The following is a 23336-nucleotide window of genomic DNA, read 5'->3' on the forward strand; positions in this document are numbered from 1 at the left end:
CCAACACCTTGAGGTCGTCCTCGAGTTCCAGTGCATGTTTGAAAAAAATCACAGCATTCCTGGGGTACTGTGTTAAGCTGAGGTGACAGTGACCTTTGACCCTCCAAAACGTTTTCAGTTCATTGCTGAGTTTTAGCCACATTCGAAGAAATTCCCTGAAGGTGCAGATGCACAGATGGACGGACAACCGGAAATATAAAGCCTCCGACACTTTCGCCAGCATGGAAGCATAAAAATGATGCAGTGGAGCCACAACAAGCCTGACAGAACTCAGCAGCTGCTTCACTTGACCCGCTGACCGTGTGAATGAGGTGACGAGCCAAAATTGCAAACATTTTAATATTTTCATGCTAATCGGAGAAAATGGCTTCAAATCTGAAGACATCTGTCCGGGGACATAGACGGTGATGGCCCTGATTGTAAGAGAGAGAGGAGTGACAAACAAAGATCTCCCAGAGTGAGCACACAGAGGGGTAATGGTCCATTTAGAAGAAGTGTCTGGTACTGGCGGAACAACACCAATTTCCTCCTGCAATTTCCCCCCTGTGGATGCTGGGATGAGGTGCGGGGACAACAGTGCCGTGGCCACTCTGATGGGGCATGAAATCAGAGATTTGGGTCCGCCAGGAGACCTCCTGCTAGGCTTGAACCATCAGCAAGATATCAGGAGGTCTGTCTCTGGCCTCGTGGCGGAGGCTGAAGCCTCACTTCAACTCAGCTTTCATAATCTATCAACAGGATGCTTTGTTGCGTTCTCCTCCTCACAAACAGAGAGAGCCGAGGAGGTGGTGTGAGCGTGAGACGGCTGGGACGACATCCAGATTGTCATGTAAAGAAATAAATCTCTCTGGGTGCTTCGGATAACTGTGCAATTTCATGGCCACTCCACACCTGAACGCTGCACCTGAACGCTGCACCTGAACGCTGCAGCTTGGCTCCACAAATACCAGGCTTTACACCTCACAAAGCGTTTAACTCACTCAACTGAAATGAGAATTAAAAATCAAGCCATTACTCTTGACCTTGCAAGCTGTGAAAGCACAACCTGGCAAAGTGATTTGATCACAGGACCAGATCTATACAGCCATTTGACCCTTGACCTCACCACCAGGCAACATCGGAAGTCAGCTGATTACGCCGGGTCAGCCTGGGAGCTGTGGATTAGGGGAGTATTGATCCTGGAGAAGATGTAAGCTCCAGTGGGAATGAGATAGAGAGGAAAAGCTCTGCTGGGTAAAAATGTTATCGACCAGCAGAAGAAGCCTCGACAGGCTCTCCCGTAAAACCATATTTGAGCCGGGGACCTCAGAGTTGGCTGTGTAAACAGAGCGATGGCTTCGGCGAGGCTCCTTCCACAGTGGCCCATTGAAGGAGAACACAGAGAGGAGGAGGAGAGAGCAAGACAAGTTTAGAGAAATGCTCTTTGCATTAGCCAGACACACAGTGAGGCCTCTGGTCTGGAGCTGACTCACTTAAGGGAAGAGTCAGTGGGGGCCATGTAAATCAAGTCAGGGTGAGGAAAGATATAGTCCTGACCTGAGGCCAAGCTAAGCAGACTTTAACATTACCCAGAGTCCATGTAAACAGCACCGAGACCTGCCAGCGCTCTGCTTCACTTCCATGCAAAGTATGCGGTGAGGTCGAGGAAGGAAGGAGGAGGAGGAGGAGGAGGAGAAGGAGTGCACAGGCAGATTGACGAGGACTGCGGTGGGGGTAAACTTGAAGAGCCGTCCCCTTTCTTCACTAAATTAAAGGACCGCCTTGTCATTTCCAACCAGAAATCCCTCAGCACTTGCTGTGGGAGTGACAGAGCCGGCTGGGCTGCTGGTGCGATCCGTGGAGTCGTTTGCAGGGAGAAAAACAGACAGTAATGGCAGATGTACGAGGGAAGAGGGAGCATTTACTCAGCTCAGAGACAAAGAAGAAACCCGCCAGAAACCTGAAGGGACAGGGAACTGTTATGAATATAGTGGTGGAAGAAAAATGGGGACATAGGTAAAAGAGAACGAGAGGAAAAAAAACATACTGATTTATGTTTTTGTTTTGCACCTCGTCTTTCACAAAGATCCCTTCGGCTCCTTCTCGTCTCTGCTGACTCCGTAGCTATTTCGCTATGTCCCCTTCAGAGGTGAACACACTCACACGTACACACATGTACAACCCTGAACACCTCCCAGTGTTTTGACATGGCCTCCGGCTGGGTGCTGCTGAGCTGCAGCGCCAGACACTGGGCATCGGAAATTTAAGTCGGGGCATAGGAGAAATTAGGCGAAGAGGCAAGGAAATGGGATGTTGACTTGAACTGGCCCTGGGGGCAGCTGAGAGTCTCCCTGTGCAGCTCTGCTGGCTGCCTGACAGTTTGATGGAGCGAGTGGAGGCTTCCCCACGGCCCGAGCTGCCGTCTCCAACACTGATGTAGCTCAGTGAGGAACAGATTGAGCCTCCAGGCATCGCTCTGTACTGCTACTCCCCTCCTCTCTCACTCTTTCTCACTCTCTGTACGGCTTGGATTGGCTCTCTCTCTCTCTCTCTCTCTCTCTCTCTCTCACTAATCCTGTCAAGCCAACATGCAGAGATGTGTAAGCACAGTACATATGCAAGCATGTACATACTACCACACAAAATAACACTGTCTACACACATAAAGATGGTAAGACACACAGAAATCACAGTAACACTCACTAAGACCTTGGCTTACTTTTTCCGACGTTAGTAATGTGATGAGCGGTGCAGATGCTGTTTACTGAGCTCTGGCCAACACACAGGGGAGGCAGGAGGAGAGGGAGGTGGGGGGTGCAGAAGGAGGTAGAGCAGGAGCTGGCAGGCCACAGCCATAATGAAAAGAATCTGGCAGCAGCCCACTGTGTGCTGGTCATGAGAAGCATGTGCCGCCGGGGGGCTCTACTGCTAATTTAAGGGGGCAGCCAAGCGTTTCACGCTAGACTTGTCATCAGGCCAGAGGGGGCATTCATACTGGGTGACAGCAATTGCGGGAGGGTGGGTAGATGGTTTAGGGAGGGGTTTGAGGAGAGAGGGTGAAAGCACTCGTCCCCCCCCCCCCCCCGTACCTTCTGCCTCTCCTCTGCAATGATCAAATGTTATTGTAGGGAGGGTCCCGAATTACAAATGAATGTCCTGTGGCAACAGCTAGATCTGGACAGGTAGGCTGGTGCAGGGGGGTGGTGGTGGTAGGGGGTGGGGGCACACCTCCTCCTCTCTCTCTCTCTCTCTCTCTCTCTCAGGCCGCCCAAACATGATTTCCTTCCTGCATCTACCTGGGTAACATTGCAATAACAATGTGCTATAAAATCAGAGGGATTCCACTGCCAATCCTCCAAACTGAGCCTCGTGTGTCCCTGGTCCAAGCCCAGCAGAACCCAGAGAAACGCTGGGTAGAAAACTACAAGAAACACTTGCTGGGGGAAACACGAGGGTTTTGTCTGGAAGAGACGTTTGCTGGGCTTTGGCTTTGTTGTGTCACATGAAATGATTGCAGTCATTCCCATTTAGATGAATTACAGTTGACAAAATATTAGTAACACCTCTGAGTGTAGAATCCAACTGCACCGCACATTATACAGCCTCCAAAATGACCTTTACCATAAATCAACACCCCTCTCTCTCTCTCTCAATAAAAACTGAACAATATAACCCTCCTGGAGGGAGGATTTACTGCAGACCTGTTGTATTATTCAGCATTAGCTTTATCTAAATGTACCGAATAAATTGCGAGCGAGTGTGTATATCACCAGTATGCTGGACTGGTTTACGGGTGCAGTTGACTGACGGACCCGTTACCACTAAAAATATGTAATGCTTGTTAATTTTTTCAGAACTGAAAAAGTGCAATAAACCATCTAGTGTGTCAGAGTGTACAGGCAGTTTGCAGACACACCGATTAAATTAATAAATGTTAAATCCAGACATTTAAACATTGAAAAATTAGCAGCCCAGCGTTCATCTGCAGAGGGCAGGAAGATGCACCGGTGTCGACGCTGCAAGGGTTTTCTGACTAGCCTCCAGATGTCCTTGGATTCCAGCCGCTCTCTCCGTCTTCACACAGTCTGTAAAAGGCGGCACATCTTTAATCAGTGCCATTATGATTTAATGTGCTCTCATATTTTATTGCTGAATAAAATGAAGTCACTGGAAATCAATAAAGAGCTGAGAGGAGAGTTAAAAAAAAAGAAAGAAGGAGGGGAAAACACAGGCCTGTCTCTTCACCCAAGACTGGATGAGGCGGGAGCGTGAAACCAGCAGTGAGATGCAGGTGGTGAGCAGGAGCTACGATGCTAACAGCTGGCTGCCACCACCTTCCTGACGTGTCTGGTTCCAGTCGGTCAACTGGGAGATGCAAGTGAGATGAGAAAAGACGAGACGAGGAATGATGGTGGATGAGTGGAAGTTGGTGTCAGGTGATTAAGTTGCAAGGAGAAACTTGTTCTTTGCCTTTGGAATAAGCTGGAACGTTTGTAGAGGATAAGGAGGAGAGAGAGACGGAGGAGGGAGAGATGAGGGGGGGAAGGAGGCAGCCATTGCACATCTTCAGGCTGTGAATAATTTAGAGGAGCACTGGGGAGACAAGATGAAGATGAACACAAAACACTGGCGGCGTTTGACCTGGAGCTGGAGCTACATCAGTGCACATCAGAGAGCAGAGAGCTTTCTCGCTCCCTCAGCCTCCCTCGCTTCTCTCTGGGTTGCTCTTCATCTGCCTCCCTCGGTGTCGGCGAGGAAACAGCTGTACGCTATTCTTGTTTCGCCTCACATTCTATGAAACTCAACAGAGTGGCTGACAACTCTGTTCCTAAGGTTCTCGCTTCCTCGCTCTCTGCTCTCGACTCGCCAGAGGAGTCACATCCAGGCCATATGGGGCCTTGAGGGAGGACGCCATGTTTGTCTGCAGATCTCCTCACACACACACGACGACAGCGACGACTTCACGGAGCTGAGCGCCACTTTGACACAGGGAACAACAGATTAAGATTCAACTTTGTTGATCCCTCGAGGTGGAAATTCAGCATCACATGATCAGTTAGCCAATCAACCAAAATTCATCAGTAACACTTTCCAGAGAGGGCACATTAATAATGGTTAGTTAATGCTTAGTTAACCGTAAACGAATGGGTCTGGTAACCATTTACTACTGGTGTTGTGTTCACTGAAGCTGTCCTTCACGTGGCCTGACAGTCCCAGCGTTACCCCTCCAACACTGAAGATTTAAGTGATGTTTGTGTGTCCTGCCTCTTACTCGCTGTATATCTTTAGGTCAATGCAATATCTTTGATTAAATAACAATAACAATACAATCATTATAATAACAGTAGGAATTAATAGGAGCATCGATCAACTTTAACACTGCATGTACTTTTTAATGAATGAGTAACTGTATGTGTAATTTGTAAAAATGTAAGTACTGGCAGAAAGGTCATGATAATAAGGAGGTAAGTGCAGCGAGGCGAGCGAGCAGGCGAGCAGCCGCAGCAGTGGACAGCAGCAGTAAATAATGGCCGCCCTACAATCAGGCGCTGAAGAGGTTAAACAGAGCTCATTCACGCCGCCTTTGTCAATACGCCATGAATCATCTCACCTGCCCGAGTGTTTGTCTGAGTGTAATGAAAGGGCCACGACTGAGGTCGGAGTGGCAGTTGGGCGGACAGAGGGCGGTCGGATCAACCCAGAAGGGAGGGGCAATTTATTACAGTAATTAAGGTAACTGTGGGAGTAGAGACGCAGGATTGTAAATGTATCCACAAATACTGTAAATCTCGTACAGCAGGAGGCAGGTGGATTATCTGGGCTGAAAATGGAAAACAGCGAGTAAACAGGTAACTCAACCCCTTCTCTTCACCCCCCCCCCTTCCCGCTGTCTCCTGCTCGGTCTGCGTGGCTGATATTAATGGGACGTCCCTTGTTTGTAAATGTGCCAAGTTGTGTGCACCACTGCAGGCTGTCTATTATAAGCAGGCCTCTGGGGCAGCGTTTCCATATGGCGCCACATATGGCACTCAGCAGCATCAATTAATGTTGTTATAATACTGATTTTTATGAGCTCTGGTTTCACTCCTCCTCTACACCCCCTCCACCACACACACACACACGCACGCACACACACACACACTACTGATTCTTTGATTCTTCAAATTGCCTCTCTTCCATGCCTCAAATCTTTAACAACGTGGTTTCAGAACAGTAAAGAATCCAAAAGTTTTTTCTTGCCAAATTCTGACGGCTCCTCGCAGCCCTAATGAACAGCGCGCAAGGTGTCGGAGCGCCGTTCCTGCTCCACTGCAAAGGAAGCAGGCCAGAACACTACTGTCAGTGTTCATGATCTCTGCAGCTTTGATCAATGAAATGAATGAAAGAACATGAGTGAGACAAAGACAGCAATTATACAGACGGAGAAAATCTCACATTCCTGCAACCAAACTGCAGCAGCTATTGTAGTTCTGGTCACATTAGGCCAGCAACAGGGCCTATTACTCTGCTAAAATTTGTCTGTATTTATGCACAAAGAAATAGACAGATGGATATAAGAACAGAATCTGAGGGGGCTTTTTGTTCCCTGGCGCCTTTGGTGGTGGATCTGACAGGAAAGGAACAAGAGCGCAGCAAAAAGCCCCGCTTAAAAAGCTCCCAGCCACACCAGCCTTGTCAGCGACACCACAATTAGAGACTAGATCACTGGCACTTCCCAGCGAGAAACATCTCACCAGCACTCCTCAATGGAACTCTTTCGTTTGAGGAACACACTCAAAGCGGGGTTTTAAAACGTTTCGGATGGCTAATCACTCTCAGGATGAAAGGCCCTGGTGTGTTCGTTTGTCTCTGCGTGGGGAGCTTCCCTTGCCGTTCTCTGTCTCTCTTTCTGATTGTTTTTGTTCGTTTCTTTTCCAGCAGGCAGTCGAGCTGGCAGGCAGCGCTGTTTGAAGGTACAGTCAGACCCGAGTGCAGGCCTGATGCTTTGTAGTAATATTTCCAGCAGCACAATCTCATTACTTTTTGACGTGGGAGATGCGTGCAGGGGCGGATTGTCATTTCACGCTGTCAAAAGTTCCATGAGGGAACGGAGACGGGAATGGAACTTCAATGACCTGCATGCCTCTGGCTCATCAAGACTGAATATATTAAACCAAATAACACAGATACAATCCAATGAACCAGATCCTCCAGGATGCTTGTAAACTTAATGTCCAGTCCCCAGGAGTGAGGAATTTCTCCCCTCATCTGGAATCTCTGAAATCGGATCGGTTTTACAGCCTCCTAAACCTGTCGCTGTAGATCCTCTGAACCTAATTAACCTACACGCAGCCCTGCTGCTACACTCAGCCAGCACACATACATGTAGCTAAGACAAACACATCTTTGTGTCTTGAGAGGAAAAGCCCTGAGGGCAGCAACCCGCACCTCTCAAAGCTGGTGAGAGATCCTGGACATTTCACATGGGACAATCATTGGCAGCCCTCCTCCCCTTGAAAAAAACTGGGGGGTGTCCCTTGAAGTTGATTTCACACGGCGTTCTTTCAATACATAGAAAAACTTTGCTCTGTTTAAGAAGCTGCCAGGCGCTGATTGAAGCGCCTGGTTACCATGCGAACCCGAGCCTGTTGCTGGGGTGACTGTCCCAAAGTGCTTCCTGGGTAATTTTCGAGGTCACTGGTTTGTGCACGCCTATGTGGTGCAGATGGGCCCACCCTCATTCAGGGCCCAGCAGGAGCTCTTTCATTAGACCCAGTGAATGGCCTCATTCATCCCCTTCACCTCAATTGGTCATGCTGCGTCTCTGCAGAGGGCCCAGGACAAACTTTTCTCTCTCTCTCTCTACACACTGATCTTCTACGCACCACCCACCTTCGTCATGCTTCACTTTTGTTCCTGAGCATGTGGCGGCAGAAGCTCCGAGGCAACATCAGCAGCCAGCTACCTTCAACTGACGAATAAGTGCACGTTAGCGCTGACTAACTTTGTGTAGCTTAACTGGATATTTCAATGAGCCGATTTTCCAGTAGAGACATAGATGAGGATATTTACTGCAGATTTGAGAAGAGTTAAGATCCATTTTTATTTCAGGACTGCACTAAAGACCTCCATCCACTTGAGCCGCTTCCTCCTTAAGTTGCCCTTCTCCTCATTTATCTGCTCCTGGAAATGTAGTTGTGGCTCTTTTTTTGGCTCTGAAGTGAGTCTCTGTCTGGCCTAGTGAGAAGTGACTAATTGTCTTGAGTTGTTAGTGTGCCTGGAATGAGATCCACTTCAATTTGTGACAGCATGCACAATAATTTTGTTTCTCCCTTCCTCCTCCACCACCACCTCCTCCTCCTCCTCCTCCTCTCTTTCTTCTTCTTGCAGCAGATTTACCCCCACTGCTTCTCAAACTACTGAGCTGTAAAATTGAGTGGAAGGCAGGCAGGATTCAGAATGAGACCTGGCATCGTGGACGCACTAACCTTGAGGAGGGCCACTGCAGCTGGCTGCACCTAAAGAGATGGAGACAGAACATCAGCCATATTGGACTGAGGAAGGTTGAAATGAGGAGGGAGGGAAGACCAAAGGTGGAGAGGAAGGTAGAGACACGGCTGCTGAAGAGGCAAAATGACTGGATGGACATACATACACACAGCAAATAGAGGACAGAAAAACAACATCACAAGGCATTATCAGGTGTCCCTCCTTTACCCGACCTGCTCCCTGTTAGGTCTCATGATACTGCACGCCGCATCTCAGTGAGCCTCATCTCAGTTCCAGATTAGAAACTGACAAAAGAGGGATCGAAGATTTTTGTCAACAGAGACACTGCTGCAAATAAATTAGCATTAGCAAGTGGTAGCTGCAGCCAAGCCCCCACCAAGGTGGAGATGCATCACCTGAACTACGACCCCCTCTACAGCTCTGGAATCTCCGTGAGGAAATATTTTACACACTCAGACAACTGAGGACTGGACGGACGCGTGCAGCTTTGACTGAGTCCACGCAGCAGATCAATGTTGAACTCGACTGATTTTACTGATTGTTGTTAAAAAACCCACTTGCTATCAGTTCCTCCTGCTTCCGCTCTCAAAGATCCTACGATTCATGACGCTGAACATCTGGAAACAACAAGGAAGAGTCTGAATTTGACCAAATCATCTTTGTGAGATATACGGGAAACAAATACGGAGGTTTGTTTTTCACAAGATTGGATGAGTCGAACAGGAGCACAGCAGACTTGTCTGATTCCAGAAAATGAAGTTGTGACCCTGGCCTTGGAGACAGAGTCCTGTTTACCCCATGAACTCCCTCAGCTCGGCAGTGCGCGTTAGCTAGCTCGCTAACTCAACCTTTACACTTCAACTCATAAAAATGGGCTGATGAGATGCACACATCTGCTGATAAAACAATGTAGCACAAAAACAACTAGCAATTTAAACAAAACTAGCCATCGTAATGAAATCAAGCTGTGCAGCTGGGAGCGAATGGCAGCAATCAATTACTATAAATCCCAGATACACCCACTGAAGTTTAGATGTGAACAAATGGAGCCGGAGTCGTGCACAGATGATATTAGTGCTCTGAGCTGCTCTCCCTGCACGAGAGATTAAGCAGGTTTGTACTCTCCCAGGCGGGCAAGCCCCCCCCCCCCCCCCCCCCGGGTGCTGCACTATCATTTGCAGGAAAATTACTTCAGTAATGAAGAATCCAGGCCCATAAATCCTTGTGGCCTCACCTTCCTCCGCCGCCCAAGTCTCGTCTAAGAGCTAGTAAAAATACCCTTTAAAAAATTCATAGCACAATTTTGCTCAAATCCCTCCCAGCAAGCACAATTATGGAACTTTCATCTCAATTGATTTATGTCCTGGGCAGAGGGCGGGGGGGGGGGGGGGGGTACAACTTGGAGAGGGATGCTGAGGGGGGAGAAAAAACAAGTGGTAAATCATTGTTTTTAAAAGGAAAGGTGCAAGGCGTCTTGTCACTCTCACTGCAATGTGGGCGAGGGAGAGGAGTAGGAGGACGGAGAGTGGACGGGTTTGAAAGCACGAGTAAAATAGCGAAAAAGGAGGAGGGGGAGGGGAGCGAGGAGGGTGGGTGGGGGCGCAAAAGGAGCAGTATTCCATTTGATTAATAACACTAATCAAATTATACAGTGTTCCACTGTGCCCTGAAATCTGGGGCCATAATGTCCTCTAATGGCGAGGTTCATGGAGCTAAACTTCAGAGGGAAAACACGGCGCTGACTGCTGCATGCCTTAATGAAGGCAGTAAAACATCCATTTCCAGAAGCCATGAAATGAAAGGCAAGATTGTAGATGTGCACCCAGTGGCTCCCCCACTGCACAAAAATGGAAGGCTGTTAACACAAAAGACAGTGAGGGGGAGAGAGAGAGAGAGAGAGAGAGAGAGAGAGAGAGAGACGTGAGGCCTTATGAAGAGAAATGAAGAGAGAATAAGTGAGGAGATTTAAAGGGCACCAACACCGAGAGTAAGGGGATATAAAAAGAAAAGGGATGATAAAGTGAGGATAGAAAGACAGATTGCTTGATGCTCTCAGTGCTTTATTTCCAGAGAAGTTGTCTTCTGGCACGGAGACAATCTCTGTCTGCTGATTATGGATGAGACAGGCTGCTCCACCATGTCTGTTACACTCAGAGACACTAAGAGGAGCCACAATTCATCCCCATTTAAGCCTCAGTATCCCCCACTCACTCTCCCCTCACCCCCCGTGCTCCCTCTCCCTGTCCATCAATCCATCCATCCATCCACCCCCTCCCACTCACTCTCCCCATCTATGCTCTCTCTGGGTATCCCTCCATCCATTGCTCCCTCCCTCCATAGGTACAAGGTTGGCGTATTATCTCCAGGCCAACATGGCGTCTCTTGGCGCGAGAACCCGACGACTGACAGCAAAGGCGTTTGAGAGTCTGCTGCACTACACTCAACTGAGACTGCAGACACACTTCAACGCACACGAACACATCACGGCTCACACTTGATTCACTAAGCTGCATATGCTACATGCTACATGCTACGTACAATCAAAGCAGCTTCTGCATCTGAAGTAAAGCAAATGCTGTTTGCAATCCTCGGGACAGCTGAGAAGAAGCTGGAAAAACCCAGATTGCTATTGTTATTATTCTCATAATTACAGCTGTGCTTATCATGCGAACCGCCTCAATCAGGATGAAATACACTTGCATTTGATGAAGCTTCCTGTTTTGAATGGCTGGAGTTTGGGAGCCACACACTTGGCTGGCACGGCAAAAACTCAATCAGGCGCAATTACATTGCCATCAGATAGAAATGTAATTGATTTGAAAGCTGACACGAGATATAACTACATTACAGTGGCGGCACAGCGGGGAGGCTCCTCGGGGACAGGGCCTACGGGGAGCTCATTACCGCCAAGCTTTGAATTATTGAGTGCTAAGGCAGTGACATTGAGGGATAGAGGCAGGCGATTGGCTGTAACATCTCAGCAAGTGTTTATCTCAACTTACAGACATGTGAGGCAAGGATCCGGCTGTCTATGAATATTGCACATGAAGAAGTTGTAATGGTTCATAATTGAAAGGGTTCAGGCCAAGGTGGAGTCTGAGCCAGCAGATCCTACCTGCTGCTCCCACCTCTCACGTCCAAGGTTAGTTCCACTGAGACAAAATACAAGACGGTTAAATCGCAACGGTACCACCTAATCACATGCTGGGATGTAGTTTATGGTAGCACACAGCTGTAGTCCAGGAACACTGCGCCCCAGGACTACAACTATTAAAACATTCACACTATTGCTAAGACATATTAGCTGTAAGTGACAAAACGAGTCGGTTGAAAGTGACAGAAATACCAGATTGGGTTTATTTTTGACCAATGCTGGAAGTGCCGTTAATTTTCATTTTCTTTCTTTTTCATTTACATTGAAAGCCCCATTAGAAGTGACACTGGAGTGATTTTTCTGTTGTGACCTTTCTATGCTCCTGGCCTCAATTCTAGCTGCTCTTACATGCAACAATGTGTTGGTGAGAAAAATAATTTGGAATTAACTCCAATTTCAATGGCAGTTCAGGTCTACATTCATCTCTGCCTCCATCCCCACAGACAGGATCTTATTTCAATCCCGTTAACTCGTCACTGCAGCGATGTCAACTCAGGTAACAGCCTAGTGGCGGAGCTGCATCTCGTATATTTGGGCAATGAAGTAAAACGAAGGCGGATCAACTTCTGCAATGTATGATCTTTTTGAGTGACACTCCTCCGTCTCTTAGCTTCACTTCATAAAGCAAATACAAATAAACCGGAAATTGATGGTTCGTTTCTCTAACAATCCATCACTGAAATGATTGCAAATTTCTGTACTTTATTCATATTCAATATTCGTGTGACGCTACAGGTCATGAAATCAGCACGTAAACACACACATGAAACTGCAAAAACGTCCGACAGCAGGTTGAAGCCAAACATCTCCAATGACCAGGGCTTTTATACCGAACCTCAGCTTCAACCAGCAGGACCCAGTGTCTGTCACGTTTCTGATCGTATTCGTTGGCGTGCGTAAGACTCGTCTGTCTTATTTCAACATCTCCCATCAGGTAGCAGCCTCTTCTAAACTGGATGACGGGGAAGAGACAGACTGTCCTAGGAGACAGACTGTCCTAGGAGACAGCCCGTGTGTCTTCCCTGCAAGACTGAGGGATGATGAAGATATAAGTCGGAGCAGAGGGGCCTCGGCGTCCCCTAGGAGACCGGGACTGCCCACTTCCCCCTAGCCCCCTAGGCTTCTGCCACTGATCTCCCTCCGTCTCTCGCACTCTATCTAGCTCTCTTCTCTCTTCACACACGGCCGCCTGTTCGCTTTCTCACAAAAATGAGAAGTCAATTAATTCAGGGGAAATGAGGACGCGGGAGGAGGAGGAGGACGCCAACGAGCCCAGAGAGACAGAGAACAGGAGAGAGGGATGCTTAAAAGAGCTGCATGTCGATCTGCGGCCTGGAAACAAGCAAACAGAGCATGGAGTGACTGTGCATGTGCATTAAGACCTGAGCCAAGTTAATCCTGTCTGCAGTTTAAACATGGCAGATGAGCGAACGCTCCCCATTACAGGGGGGAGTGCTGAGTAAACAGACGGGTCAGAGGGAGGCAGACAAAGAGAAAAGAGCAGGGTTCGGAGGAGATGAAGATGGAGCAGTCCTGATTAAAAGCACGCTGACACTCCAGCCCCTCCATGTTGATCATTACATGGACGCTGGGAGGGCCTCACTCACTGACCTCCTAGTGGAGTGTCATTTTAGCCATTATAGCACATTAGCGCTAATCATGCAATTATCATAGTTCCATGTGGATGCACAAGCAATCCTTTACACAGGAACATCTCCGTCTCTGATGGAGAAAATGAACAAATCAAGACACAGCCTGCACTTGAAAGTATGACTGTGACCTCTGACCTCTGACTTTGCAAACAAGGGCTCATGCTAAAGATGCAAAGTGCACTTGAGTAGGCCACAGTCATCAATCTTGCGTGAGCCTGGTTGCCACTCGGTCACCTCCCTTCATGCTATATTAGGGTGCTGGGAGCCCGCACACAGCTCAGCTAATTTTCTCATAGCCTTGCAGAAAACCAGCTGTTAGGGTCACACACACACACACACACACACACACACACACACACACACACACACACACACACACACACACACACACACACACACACACAGCAGTACCTCCAGCAGCTACATATGCTAGGCAGGCTAAAAACAAATGGCCACTGCAGCCACTTTCCTTTTCATCTGAACTTGACAAAACTCTGTCCTGTGAGTGTCACTATGTCACTGTGAGCTACAAACAACAGCTAAAGCTGCACAACACCACTTGTAAGCTTTGAAATGTTATCTCCAGTGCAATGGTGTTATAAAAGTAACCACTTCCCTGACAAGAGCGTAAATCTCACAGTATTCAGGGCTACTTTTATGTTCACTTCTGACTGCAGTGCATATATTACAATGTTTTAGCGGTCCCAACGCCGGGACAAGGCTAGTAAAACAGGTATTTCACAGTAGCAAATGTTTATATGATAAATAGCTGAGGAGGAACGGAACAATCTCAGGGTGATTGAACAGCCTGTAAACAGAAGCAGCATACTTGCTTGACGCTCTCTGCTAATATAGTTGTTCTTCCAGGAGGTGAAGTGAGGAAGGATGTGGGGGTGCTTCAGTTCACGAAGGGACTACAATGTTAAGATTACCCCCCCTTCTGCACTCGGCCTTCTCTCTGAACTAACACTGCAGAGTAAAAGCACAAGACTGTTGAGCAAAGTACATCAAGTCAGTCATAAGACACCCTCGGTCAATGGCTGATAGTGTTCTTCGCATTAGCCCAAATCAAAATTAGATCTATCTTTAACAATCTAATAAAAAACAGATGACACTTTCCCTCATTTCTTCTTGCCATCTTCTCTGCAACCCTTTTTAAAAGGAGCTCGCAAAAGGACTTTTTAGCATCCGCATCTTTCTCATCTATAACATTTGTCACAGTCAGAGATCATTTTTCTTGATCTATGTCCAATCAGGAAAAATGCAGAGACTGCAGACAGTCTTGTTAATGATGCAGGTCGAATCTGAGTCAATATTAGCATGAAAATGAATTACGTACACAATTTAGCACTTGACTTGAATGCATGTGCTTGTGTCATCCCCGCAGATCAGCTGACATTGTTACTATATCCAGCGTAAGGATGTTACTCTATTAGCATCCTGAAAAGAATGCTGAGTGCTTTCATGGCTTCATTTTAAGGTCTGTTGCGAATGAAAAGAAGGATCCGAGCTTTTTTCTGCCAGAAAAACAACTTCATATGTGTGCTGCTTGGAAAAACACAAATAAGTCTCAAAAACACACTTGAAAACTACAACTCGTTGTCATCTACCAGTATCTGAGCAACAACTGATATCTCCGAGATGGAACGTTTCCACTGACCACTGACAGGAAGAGGGAGAGGCAGCCAGAGCTGAACTCTGCAGCTACAGAAGTTTCGTGGGTCGTGGTTTGTTGAGAAAATGTGAGAAAAGCCACAACCTCTGTGCCTATTGTGCAAACATGCGAACCCGCTTCGGCTGCTGCGAGGAGCTGGAAGAACAGGTTATCTTTCTGTGAGGTTTCGCCACAACCCAAAACAAACTGACACTTCGTCCTGTAAATCAAACAGAAATCTGACAGCGACACACAAATGTGAGACAAGTTCAAGAGGAAACTCAAGTACGTGTGAAAGACGCTTCCAAGCTAGAGGTGTCAAGAGTCGTCGCAGCTAACTTCTGATTTCTGATGCTAGAGTCTCCTTCTCGTTATTTTACAGGCCTGACAGCCACACCACTCTTACATTATTAAGTCTTAATTTCTTGTTGAGTGTAAATAACAAAGGTGAATTTTAATGCTTAAGTTTCCCAGCTGGATCATTTGTGTTCCTCCACTCCTCGAGTGTTCTGAGTACCAGTGCTGTTGTGCTACTACTCTTGACATACATTTAAGAATCTATTAGAGGATACAGGGAGTTTACATTTACAATCTCAGGCCATTCCATCGAGATGGAGCCTCCATGAATCGGTCGGTGGAAGACTGCTGGGGAACTGCGGGGGAGTTCAGGTTTAACCGCAGCAGTGCCATTAGCTGCTAGCAGGAATGTCTCTGTGGTGGTAAATGTGAAGCATATCTACCCTGTGTGCGTGCTAGCTGCCACAGCTAACAGGTCCTTCGATGACGGGACATTTAGGAGCTCGACATGACTGACCGTCTCTCGAGGTCATCTTGTCCCCATTAGCATTCGCTTGATGAACACTGCTAATAAGTCACGACGGCATCACCTGGACTCGCTCAAACAGCTCAATATTTTCAGCTCACGCGTGGACACCACTCGGTCCATCAACAGGTCATTGGATTTGAACTCTCACAGCTTTCCTCTACATGTTCAAGTTCTCCTTCACAAGTAAAAAGCTGCGTGGGATCAAGTGTGATGCAAGAGTTTTGGGTTCAGACTGTAGATCCTGTTGAGGACACAGAAGCTATTGTTCCCTCTGCAATCTTGTGCCGACTCGGTTCAGCCTGACATGCTTGTAGTTCCTGACCTGTGACTCCAGGGGAAGGCAGGAGGTTCTTCTAGTCAATTGCTCCATTGTCTCTGACTGTGACTGTGGTAAGAAGATGAGCATGTTAACTCGCGGCTGTGTTTTCTTTTCCCTGACACACACAAATAGACATGGTTGGAAAAAGAAAGATTGAGAGATTGTGAGTCCTGATCCAGCTTGTGATTTCTGATTCTGAAGGGAAATCAAGGTTGAGTAATCAGTTGTAAGAACATGAATATGATGTGAGTCACCTGCTACGGACTGAGATGATACCAGGAGGCCCGGCAACTTCCTAGAACCAGACGGTGGGACTTGAAGACATATCTGGGGCAGGTGTGTGAGCCCGTCGCACAGGTACACGCAAACATCTGTACCTCATCTCCTTTGACCTGAACGTGAAACCAGGACAAGAACCATAATGCAAGTACTTGGTTCCGCAGACCCTCCTGAGACCACGCTGGCTCTCGAGAACCTGCCATTCCCTCGAACCCCCAGAGATTCAAGCACCACGGACAGACACAGCAGCGGCTGATCTGGACGAGCCCGAGGACGCCCTCAAACATGTCCTTTGCCAACTTGACTGCACTTAGCCTGAAGGGCAGGTCCTGACATCTACCTGTAAATAAGAGCTGCAGGTGCTTCAGTGGTGCTGTTCGGACACAGCTGACCGGCTGCTGGCCCGAGAGGAGATGCTGAGTATCAGTCGACTCAGACTGATTCCTCAAGCTTTGTTGTGCTGCTGCTGCTCCAGTCGGGTCAAGCAGCAGCAGCACAACGCCTCCTATGAAAATGGAGTTGACGCCACAGAGTATTTAAGGGTAAGAAAAGCTGATGAACCTAAACTTCTTTTCAATATTTTGTGGAAATGATTTTAGGATTTCACTTCTTGTTTTTAAGCCTTACAATCTGGTTCCTGCCTACAATTGTGATTTTCTAACTGCACTTGAGCTTGAGATTCTCTGCCAGCCTAAAACGAATAGTTCCGAAGGTCGGTGGGCCGTCTCTGTCTGCAGGGTGCGGCGTCGGTACCGTGATGCTGTGAACTTTGAAATCTGAGTTGGGGCCTGAGCCTGAAGGTACTTCACTATTATGTTTGCTAGTTATCTTTTTTATTCCTAACCGTGTATCCCCCCCCAAAAAACGATGATAAAATTCTGAGTGAAAGTGTCACTATCATAATAGATTTAAAAAGTTTGGCATCATCCTCTCCTCTCCTGCTGGCAGGCTCACTCACGTCCTCTTCAAACCCAAAGACTCTCCTTCACTGATGCTATCTGCTGTTATTTGATTATTTTGTCATCCTGTTCAAATCCTGGGTTTTATTCAATTTACCAAGTTGGTTTATTGTTTTGAAATGTGCTTTATAAAAACGAGTAACGTCCTGTAGATGTCCCTTTGCCCGGTGAGCTCCCTCCCTGCCTGCCTGCCTGCCTGCCTGCCTGCTGGAGGAAGTGGAGAGCAGGGCAGCAGCCATACATTCCAACTGGAGCTCGAGTTTGATTTTAGATGGGCACTCATGCATGAGTGAAAGAGGAATGGTGTAGCCGCTCAGATAATAACATACTTGGTGTGTCCTCGCTACCAAAGGCAGGCATTGCCTTGAAATTAGTAATTACAGTAATTGTGAGGGTGTCAGATGGGCCACCAATACGCTCCTCAAAGGTAAAAATACAGGTTACACATTCCCAACAAAACCTTCATCTATCAACTCTTGGACAGAGGGCAGCTGAAACATCCAGATTTCTGAAAAAATATTCTTGAAAAATTTGCGACCGATGCAGAAACTCCACCATCCCGCATGGCAGCCACAGAAATGCACCCACAAGTGCACACACAAAAGGCCAATTTATGAGCAAGCACAATAGTGTGGCAATTAGCGGCGAGAGAGGAGGAATGCTGGATCGGTTACAGTTGTTGAATGTTAATTACAGTGTTTTACGGCATAGAGGAGATAACGAGTTAGCGCATGGTGACAGCAGCGACTCGTCCTTTAACGAGAGCCGTGGAAATTTATGAAACTTGAGATCAGGGAAAATGAGGCGTTACTGGCTTGTCAGACGCTCGCTGGCTCACACGCCTTTTGTCCTAATGAAGGCAGACACTTGTTTCGTTCTCTTCTTTGCTCGCTCCAGCGCCGTTAGCCGCAGATAATTATTGTTCATCTAAGAAAGGTAAAATTCAACATAATGTTCATTCTAACTACCTTATCATCTCACATCAGACGCGCCATTCCCCAGTCAGCTGCTGTTACAGGAAAAATGACCAGCATAAGGTCACGTTACTGTTAATTCCCCCGTCTGGGGCAGCCAACGTAGCTGGCAGCCAGACAAATGTGAGCGAGGCTTCGTTCCTGTGTGTCTAAACAGCGAGGGATCAAGAGCTTGGTGAAATCCAGGGGGTTAATATGGTCATGTTGTGAAGCATGGCTTGGAATTTAGGTTAATGGAATCATTGATAGGGCTCAGCTCTGCTGCCAGCCACGCTTAAGAGGATCCATACCTCATGATTTAGACAAATCCTGGGAGGACATTCTTCAAAATGTCCTGCACTGACCTTTGAAGACTCTTTGAAACATACACAATATCAAGTGATGCTTAATTCAAGTCTGCATCCCCCCCATCAACAGTCTGACTTCATCTTTAATGAAATATTACAACTGATGCACCGGGGCACATCTGAGGTCCAGTACACACAAACAGATCCTGGTTATCGTCCTTGTCCAAAATCATTGAAGTGGATTCAGTCACAGAGTCCTTGAACATCCAGCTCACGTGTGGACCTGCACCTGGACAAACGCTCCTGCATTCTCCTGAAGTCATTCTTTCTATTTCTTAAGAAATCGGGGAGCCACGGTGTTCACTCTAACACACGGAACTCCGACCCTGCGTTGATGGAACTGATTACCTCCCCAGTGAAGCTGCTGACCTGTTGGCAGTAGAGGTGGTGGGAAAAACAAGCACCCATAAGAGCTGCAGCCTCGATGAGGAGGACTAACCAGCCTGCTGCAGAGAGCAAGAGAGAAGATGTTCAAATGTCAATAAAACAGGTGTTAACCAGCTTAGCTAAGATGTTAAGAGCTTGGATAATCCTAGCCTGGATCCAAGAGGGATCCAGCTCTGGAATACTAATGCTCAGGATGCTCCGTTAAATCACAGAGTTGATTAGGTGGTTGGGTTTTAGTCCAACAGGCTGGCAAAGCTCAATTTGCAAGTAATTATTAAGGAGGGAAAAACAAGGGATGTGCACTTGATTGTAAGTGATTCAGACCAAAAAAACCCTGCATTTAATCTACAAAGAAAAAAGACGTCTTCACATTACAAGGAGCCAGAGACACCCCCTGCTGAGATTCCTGAGCCTGGAAACATCATGTCTGCAGCTGAACTGGGTTTAACTTTCCTGTTGACCAAAGATCGGCTCGTTCTGAACTAAACATGGCACAGATGTGCCGAGAGTGTGTTTGGGCCTGGAGGGAGGGAGTGGAGGAGGCGGTTTGGTTACAACAAAACCAAATCTGCCTCTAACAGAAGCCACAGGCCTGGTAGGAGCTCCCGCTGGGCCGTGTGTCCATACCCACATGTTGCTGTCTAAATCAGTATTATAAAGTTTGCTTGCGCCCCCTCACGCTGCACCACAGGTCCACACGGGTGTTTGGGCACTCTGAAAGGGTTGACCCGGGTGTTTAGCGGCTCACCTCGGCTCGCCTGCAGTGTGAAAAAGGTAACCTGCGTTGTCTCAGGTTTCATGCGACCTTCCTGTCGCATTCTGATTTTGTCACTGTGCCACCTGTCATTGTGGAAGCTCTGGAAATAAATAAATTAAAAACTGGGCTGTGAGAGCTGCTCACTCACCTCTCGATAAAGTTTGGGCCTCTGCCATGAGATCAGTCGTCCTGTTGATGTCCCCAGACGCCACTTCACTCCTTTTGTTCTAACTTCACCATGTGGATGATCTCAGGTGAGTTAATCTCTGCTTGGGAACTCCCACCAACCGGGAACCCTGACATGAACTGAGCAGACGCGACCGTCTTTATAAACAACTTGTACCGCCATCTTCACATCTTTTTTATCCATCGTGGCAGCGCAGGGGCAAGATGGTGAAGTCTGCGAGCTGCTCGCCATCCATGGTGATGAGGAGATCTGGCGGCAGATTTCTGGAACTGGCACACTAAGACACGGCGCCCTTTTACGTGTAATGATGACGTTGTCAGTGCGATGACATACATGAGAGAAAAACACCGGCACGCAGCCTCACAGCGCGAGCTGAGACCCGCCTCTGCTGGAAGCTTGAATGCACCCTGATGCTGAGCAAACGAGGGTCCAAAAACCGGCTTTGACCCTCGTGTTTCAGTGTGAAAGGGTTATTGGTGAGTTATCTGACATAGGATTTTCAATATAGATATTGATATATAGGAATATTTGGTTTTTTCGACATCAGCCATGAGTGATAAGTAATTCTGAGGAACCTCACAGCCGTCAGATAACCTCTAAACACACATCATGTAGTAATGACATCCTGGCAGCCTCTGAGCCTCTGGGGGGCAAACGCGACATCAAAGTCCTGAACTCAGAACCGGCTCATTGCAACTTATCTGAGCACAAACAGAGAACTCCTGAGGCAAACGCGAAATCTCACCTAAAACCCAGAAACCAGCAGCTTCACATGGAGGATCACAACAAGAATGAGCAATAAAATGGCTGATCGCAACTCCACAGTGGTGACAAAGCTGACTCACTTGAGCCACTCCCATGTTGTTCATCGCCTTTAATCTGACAGTCGGGTTCAACAAAAAAATAAATAAATGTGACATCCATCTCTGTTTCACTTAATCGACTCTGAATGTACCAGCGTGCTTCCTCCAGTCTCTTACATGCCACCCCATAATCAAATCAGCATCTGGTGTCAGTGCAGCTTGCCGTTCAGGGTGTTCTCGATTGTAAACACCACCTGCCAGGTCTCACTCCTCCTCACTCGCCCGCCGACATTAGCACAAGCGTGAAATGTGATTTTGCGTTGGGTACTGGGGACACCTGAGCCCGTGCACCTGGAAACTGGGCATGACTAACGGTCAGCTCAGTGAGCGAAGCGTTCTCCTGCATACAGTAACTAATCAGGCCGGCTAAATGATCTCTTCACCCCAAATCCCCCTCTGTGAGCGGTGGACGGCTCCAGCATCGGGCTACCGCCACCAGGACGATGCTACGAGGGGGATGACGATCGATCCTTCAGTGTCAGAAATGTGTTTGTTCGCTTCTTTTGTTTTTTTTCAGGTGAAATCATGTGGTACTTGTGACAGACAATAAAGCTTTCTCTAATCTTGGAGACAAAGAACGACATCTTGCTGGGTAAACTAACTTTCTAACCCTGTGATTGTGTGTATCATTATAAACGCACGCACGCACGCACACACACACCTCAAGATCGTTGCACGTGTGCTGATATAAACAGGAAGCAGTGAGTCTACACTGCTGTCAGCTGCGATGGGGAAACGGGACGCACACAGCGAGGACACAGCGGTAAAGGCGGTCGTGCACCGTACGATGGTAGAAGATGACAACGACAAGTTCCTTCACTTCAGCTGCTGCACTTTTATGCAATCTGGATTCGGGGAGAAGGTGAATTATTGTTGATTAAAACAGCAATTCTGTAGATTAGTGGTTTTATCCCCGTCTCTCAGGTACATAAGTCAACACGTGTGTTACCATGGTTACTAACATTACATCCACAGGCGCCCTCGTGTTCGTTGGTACACCGACGCCGATCTGGACATTCCAGAGTTTCCTCGTCATTCTTCTGGTGTAGCGACTCCATCAAACTTCTGCTAGCAAAGACAAGAAGGTGAGCAGCACCTGGGATCTGTTGTCAGCGTCACTTGAACCACTGATCGCTGGTCAATGCTGATGTTAATTCTTTTCACAAATCTAGAAGTTCAGTTTCGAAGTCTAAGGTGTTGCCATCCATGCCATAAAGCAATCCAGGGTTTTTTGGACTGACATGGGGGTCAGAGGATTTTCATAGGATCTGCTTGTTCTGGCTTCATATGCCAGCGTGGTGTGGATGCCAGGCACTAACGGAGCCAAACCTTATTGGTGTGGTTGCCGCCTGTCACTCTGATGCATGGACAACAGTAGCATTTATTGCAGGAAGGATGAAAATGTATTAACATAAATGCTCTTGAGGCAGCAGGGTGGAGCAGTGGTCCTCCCTGTGGCCCCCAGCAAGGAGGTTGTGGGTGGTGCAGTGGTCCTCCCTGTGGCCCCCAGCAAGGAGGTTGTGGGTGGAGCAGTGGTCCTCCCTGTGGCCCCCAGCAAGAAGGTTGTGGGTGGAGCCCCGGCTGCAGCACGGGGTCTTTCTGGGTGAGTCTCCATGTTCTCCCTGTTCCTGCTGGGTTCTCTCTGGTACTCCAGCTTCCTCCACAGTCCAAAGACATCAAGAGGGACCAGGTTAATCCAGACTCTAAATTGACCGTAGGCGTGGCTGGGAGAGCCAATGGTTGTCTGTCTCTATGTGTTGGCCCTGCCATGGACTGGTGACCTGTCCAGGGGGAAGGCTGCTGGGATAGGCTCCACCCCCACCACCCTCAACAGGAGAAGAGGGATGGATGGATGGGTGGATGGACGGATGGGTGGATGGACGGATGGGTGGATGGACGGATGGGTGGATGGACGGATGGGTGGATGGACAGATGGATGGATGGATGATGGATAAATACTCTTGATGTTCTGCAGGAAGTGCATATGTCACTGATGCTCTTTTAAAGTCAGGCCACTCCCACATTTCCCCCGCTGACCACTTTAGCCGCTCAGCCACAGCGCTGCTACCAGGGCCTTGTTAATCACACACATTCAGCTATTGATGCGGAGCCTTTAAGTGCCACACAATCTGAGAAGATCAATCATAAGACAATTTATGCTCGTTGGTCAGGTTCTCTACCTCATGCCTTCTGCATGATCACACATAATGCAATCAGATTTCTATTGACAGAGTGCCTACGCTGTGATTAGATTTCCCTTTGGGGGAAAGACACTTATATTCACTGTTCAGCCGAACACCTGCTTTACATCCCGGGAACTTCTGTAGTGTGTGCCAGATGCAGCGGAGCGTGGAGGACCATACGCGTCTCCTTTAAGTTGCTGGTGTCTTGTCTTTTGATGAATGTCAACAAAGCAGTTAGAGGAAATGAAAAAGAGAGAGAGCGAGAAAAGGGGGGGGGGGACACAATTATAAAAGCTTCATTTCTTCAGAGAACCATAAAGTCTCGT

The 23336-nt window shown here is 47.8% G+C and overlaps 1 protein-coding gene across 10 annotated transcripts in view; it reads right to left on the reverse strand.

Annotated features, from left to right (window-relative positions):
* fbrsl1 (fibrosin-like 1) overlaps positions 1-23336 on the reverse strand; it is a 298276-nt gene that overhangs the window by 100641 nt on the left and 174299 nt on the right. For 8 of the 10 annotated variants that reach the window (XM_086207512.1, XM_086207515.1, XM_086207513.1 and 5 more), the window contains exon 5: positions 8448-8477. The exons of the other annotated variants lie outside the window; for them this stretch is intronic. In XM_086207512.1, the coding sequence (XP_086063638.1) occupies positions 8448-8477 (30 nt within the window). The remainder of the gene's footprint in view (positions 1-8447; positions 8478-23336) is intronic. 10 annotated transcript variants of the gene reach the window in all.

This window comes from Aulostomus chinensis, chromosome 6 (assembly GCF_037954235.1).
Source record: "Aulostomus chinensis isolate RoL2024-O1b breed Wild chromosome 6, RoL_Achi_v1.0, whole genome shotgun sequence".
In the NCBI taxonomy this organism is placed as follows: Eukaryota; Metazoa; Chordata; class Actinopteri; order Syngnathiformes; family Aulostomidae; genus Aulostomus; species Aulostomus chinensis.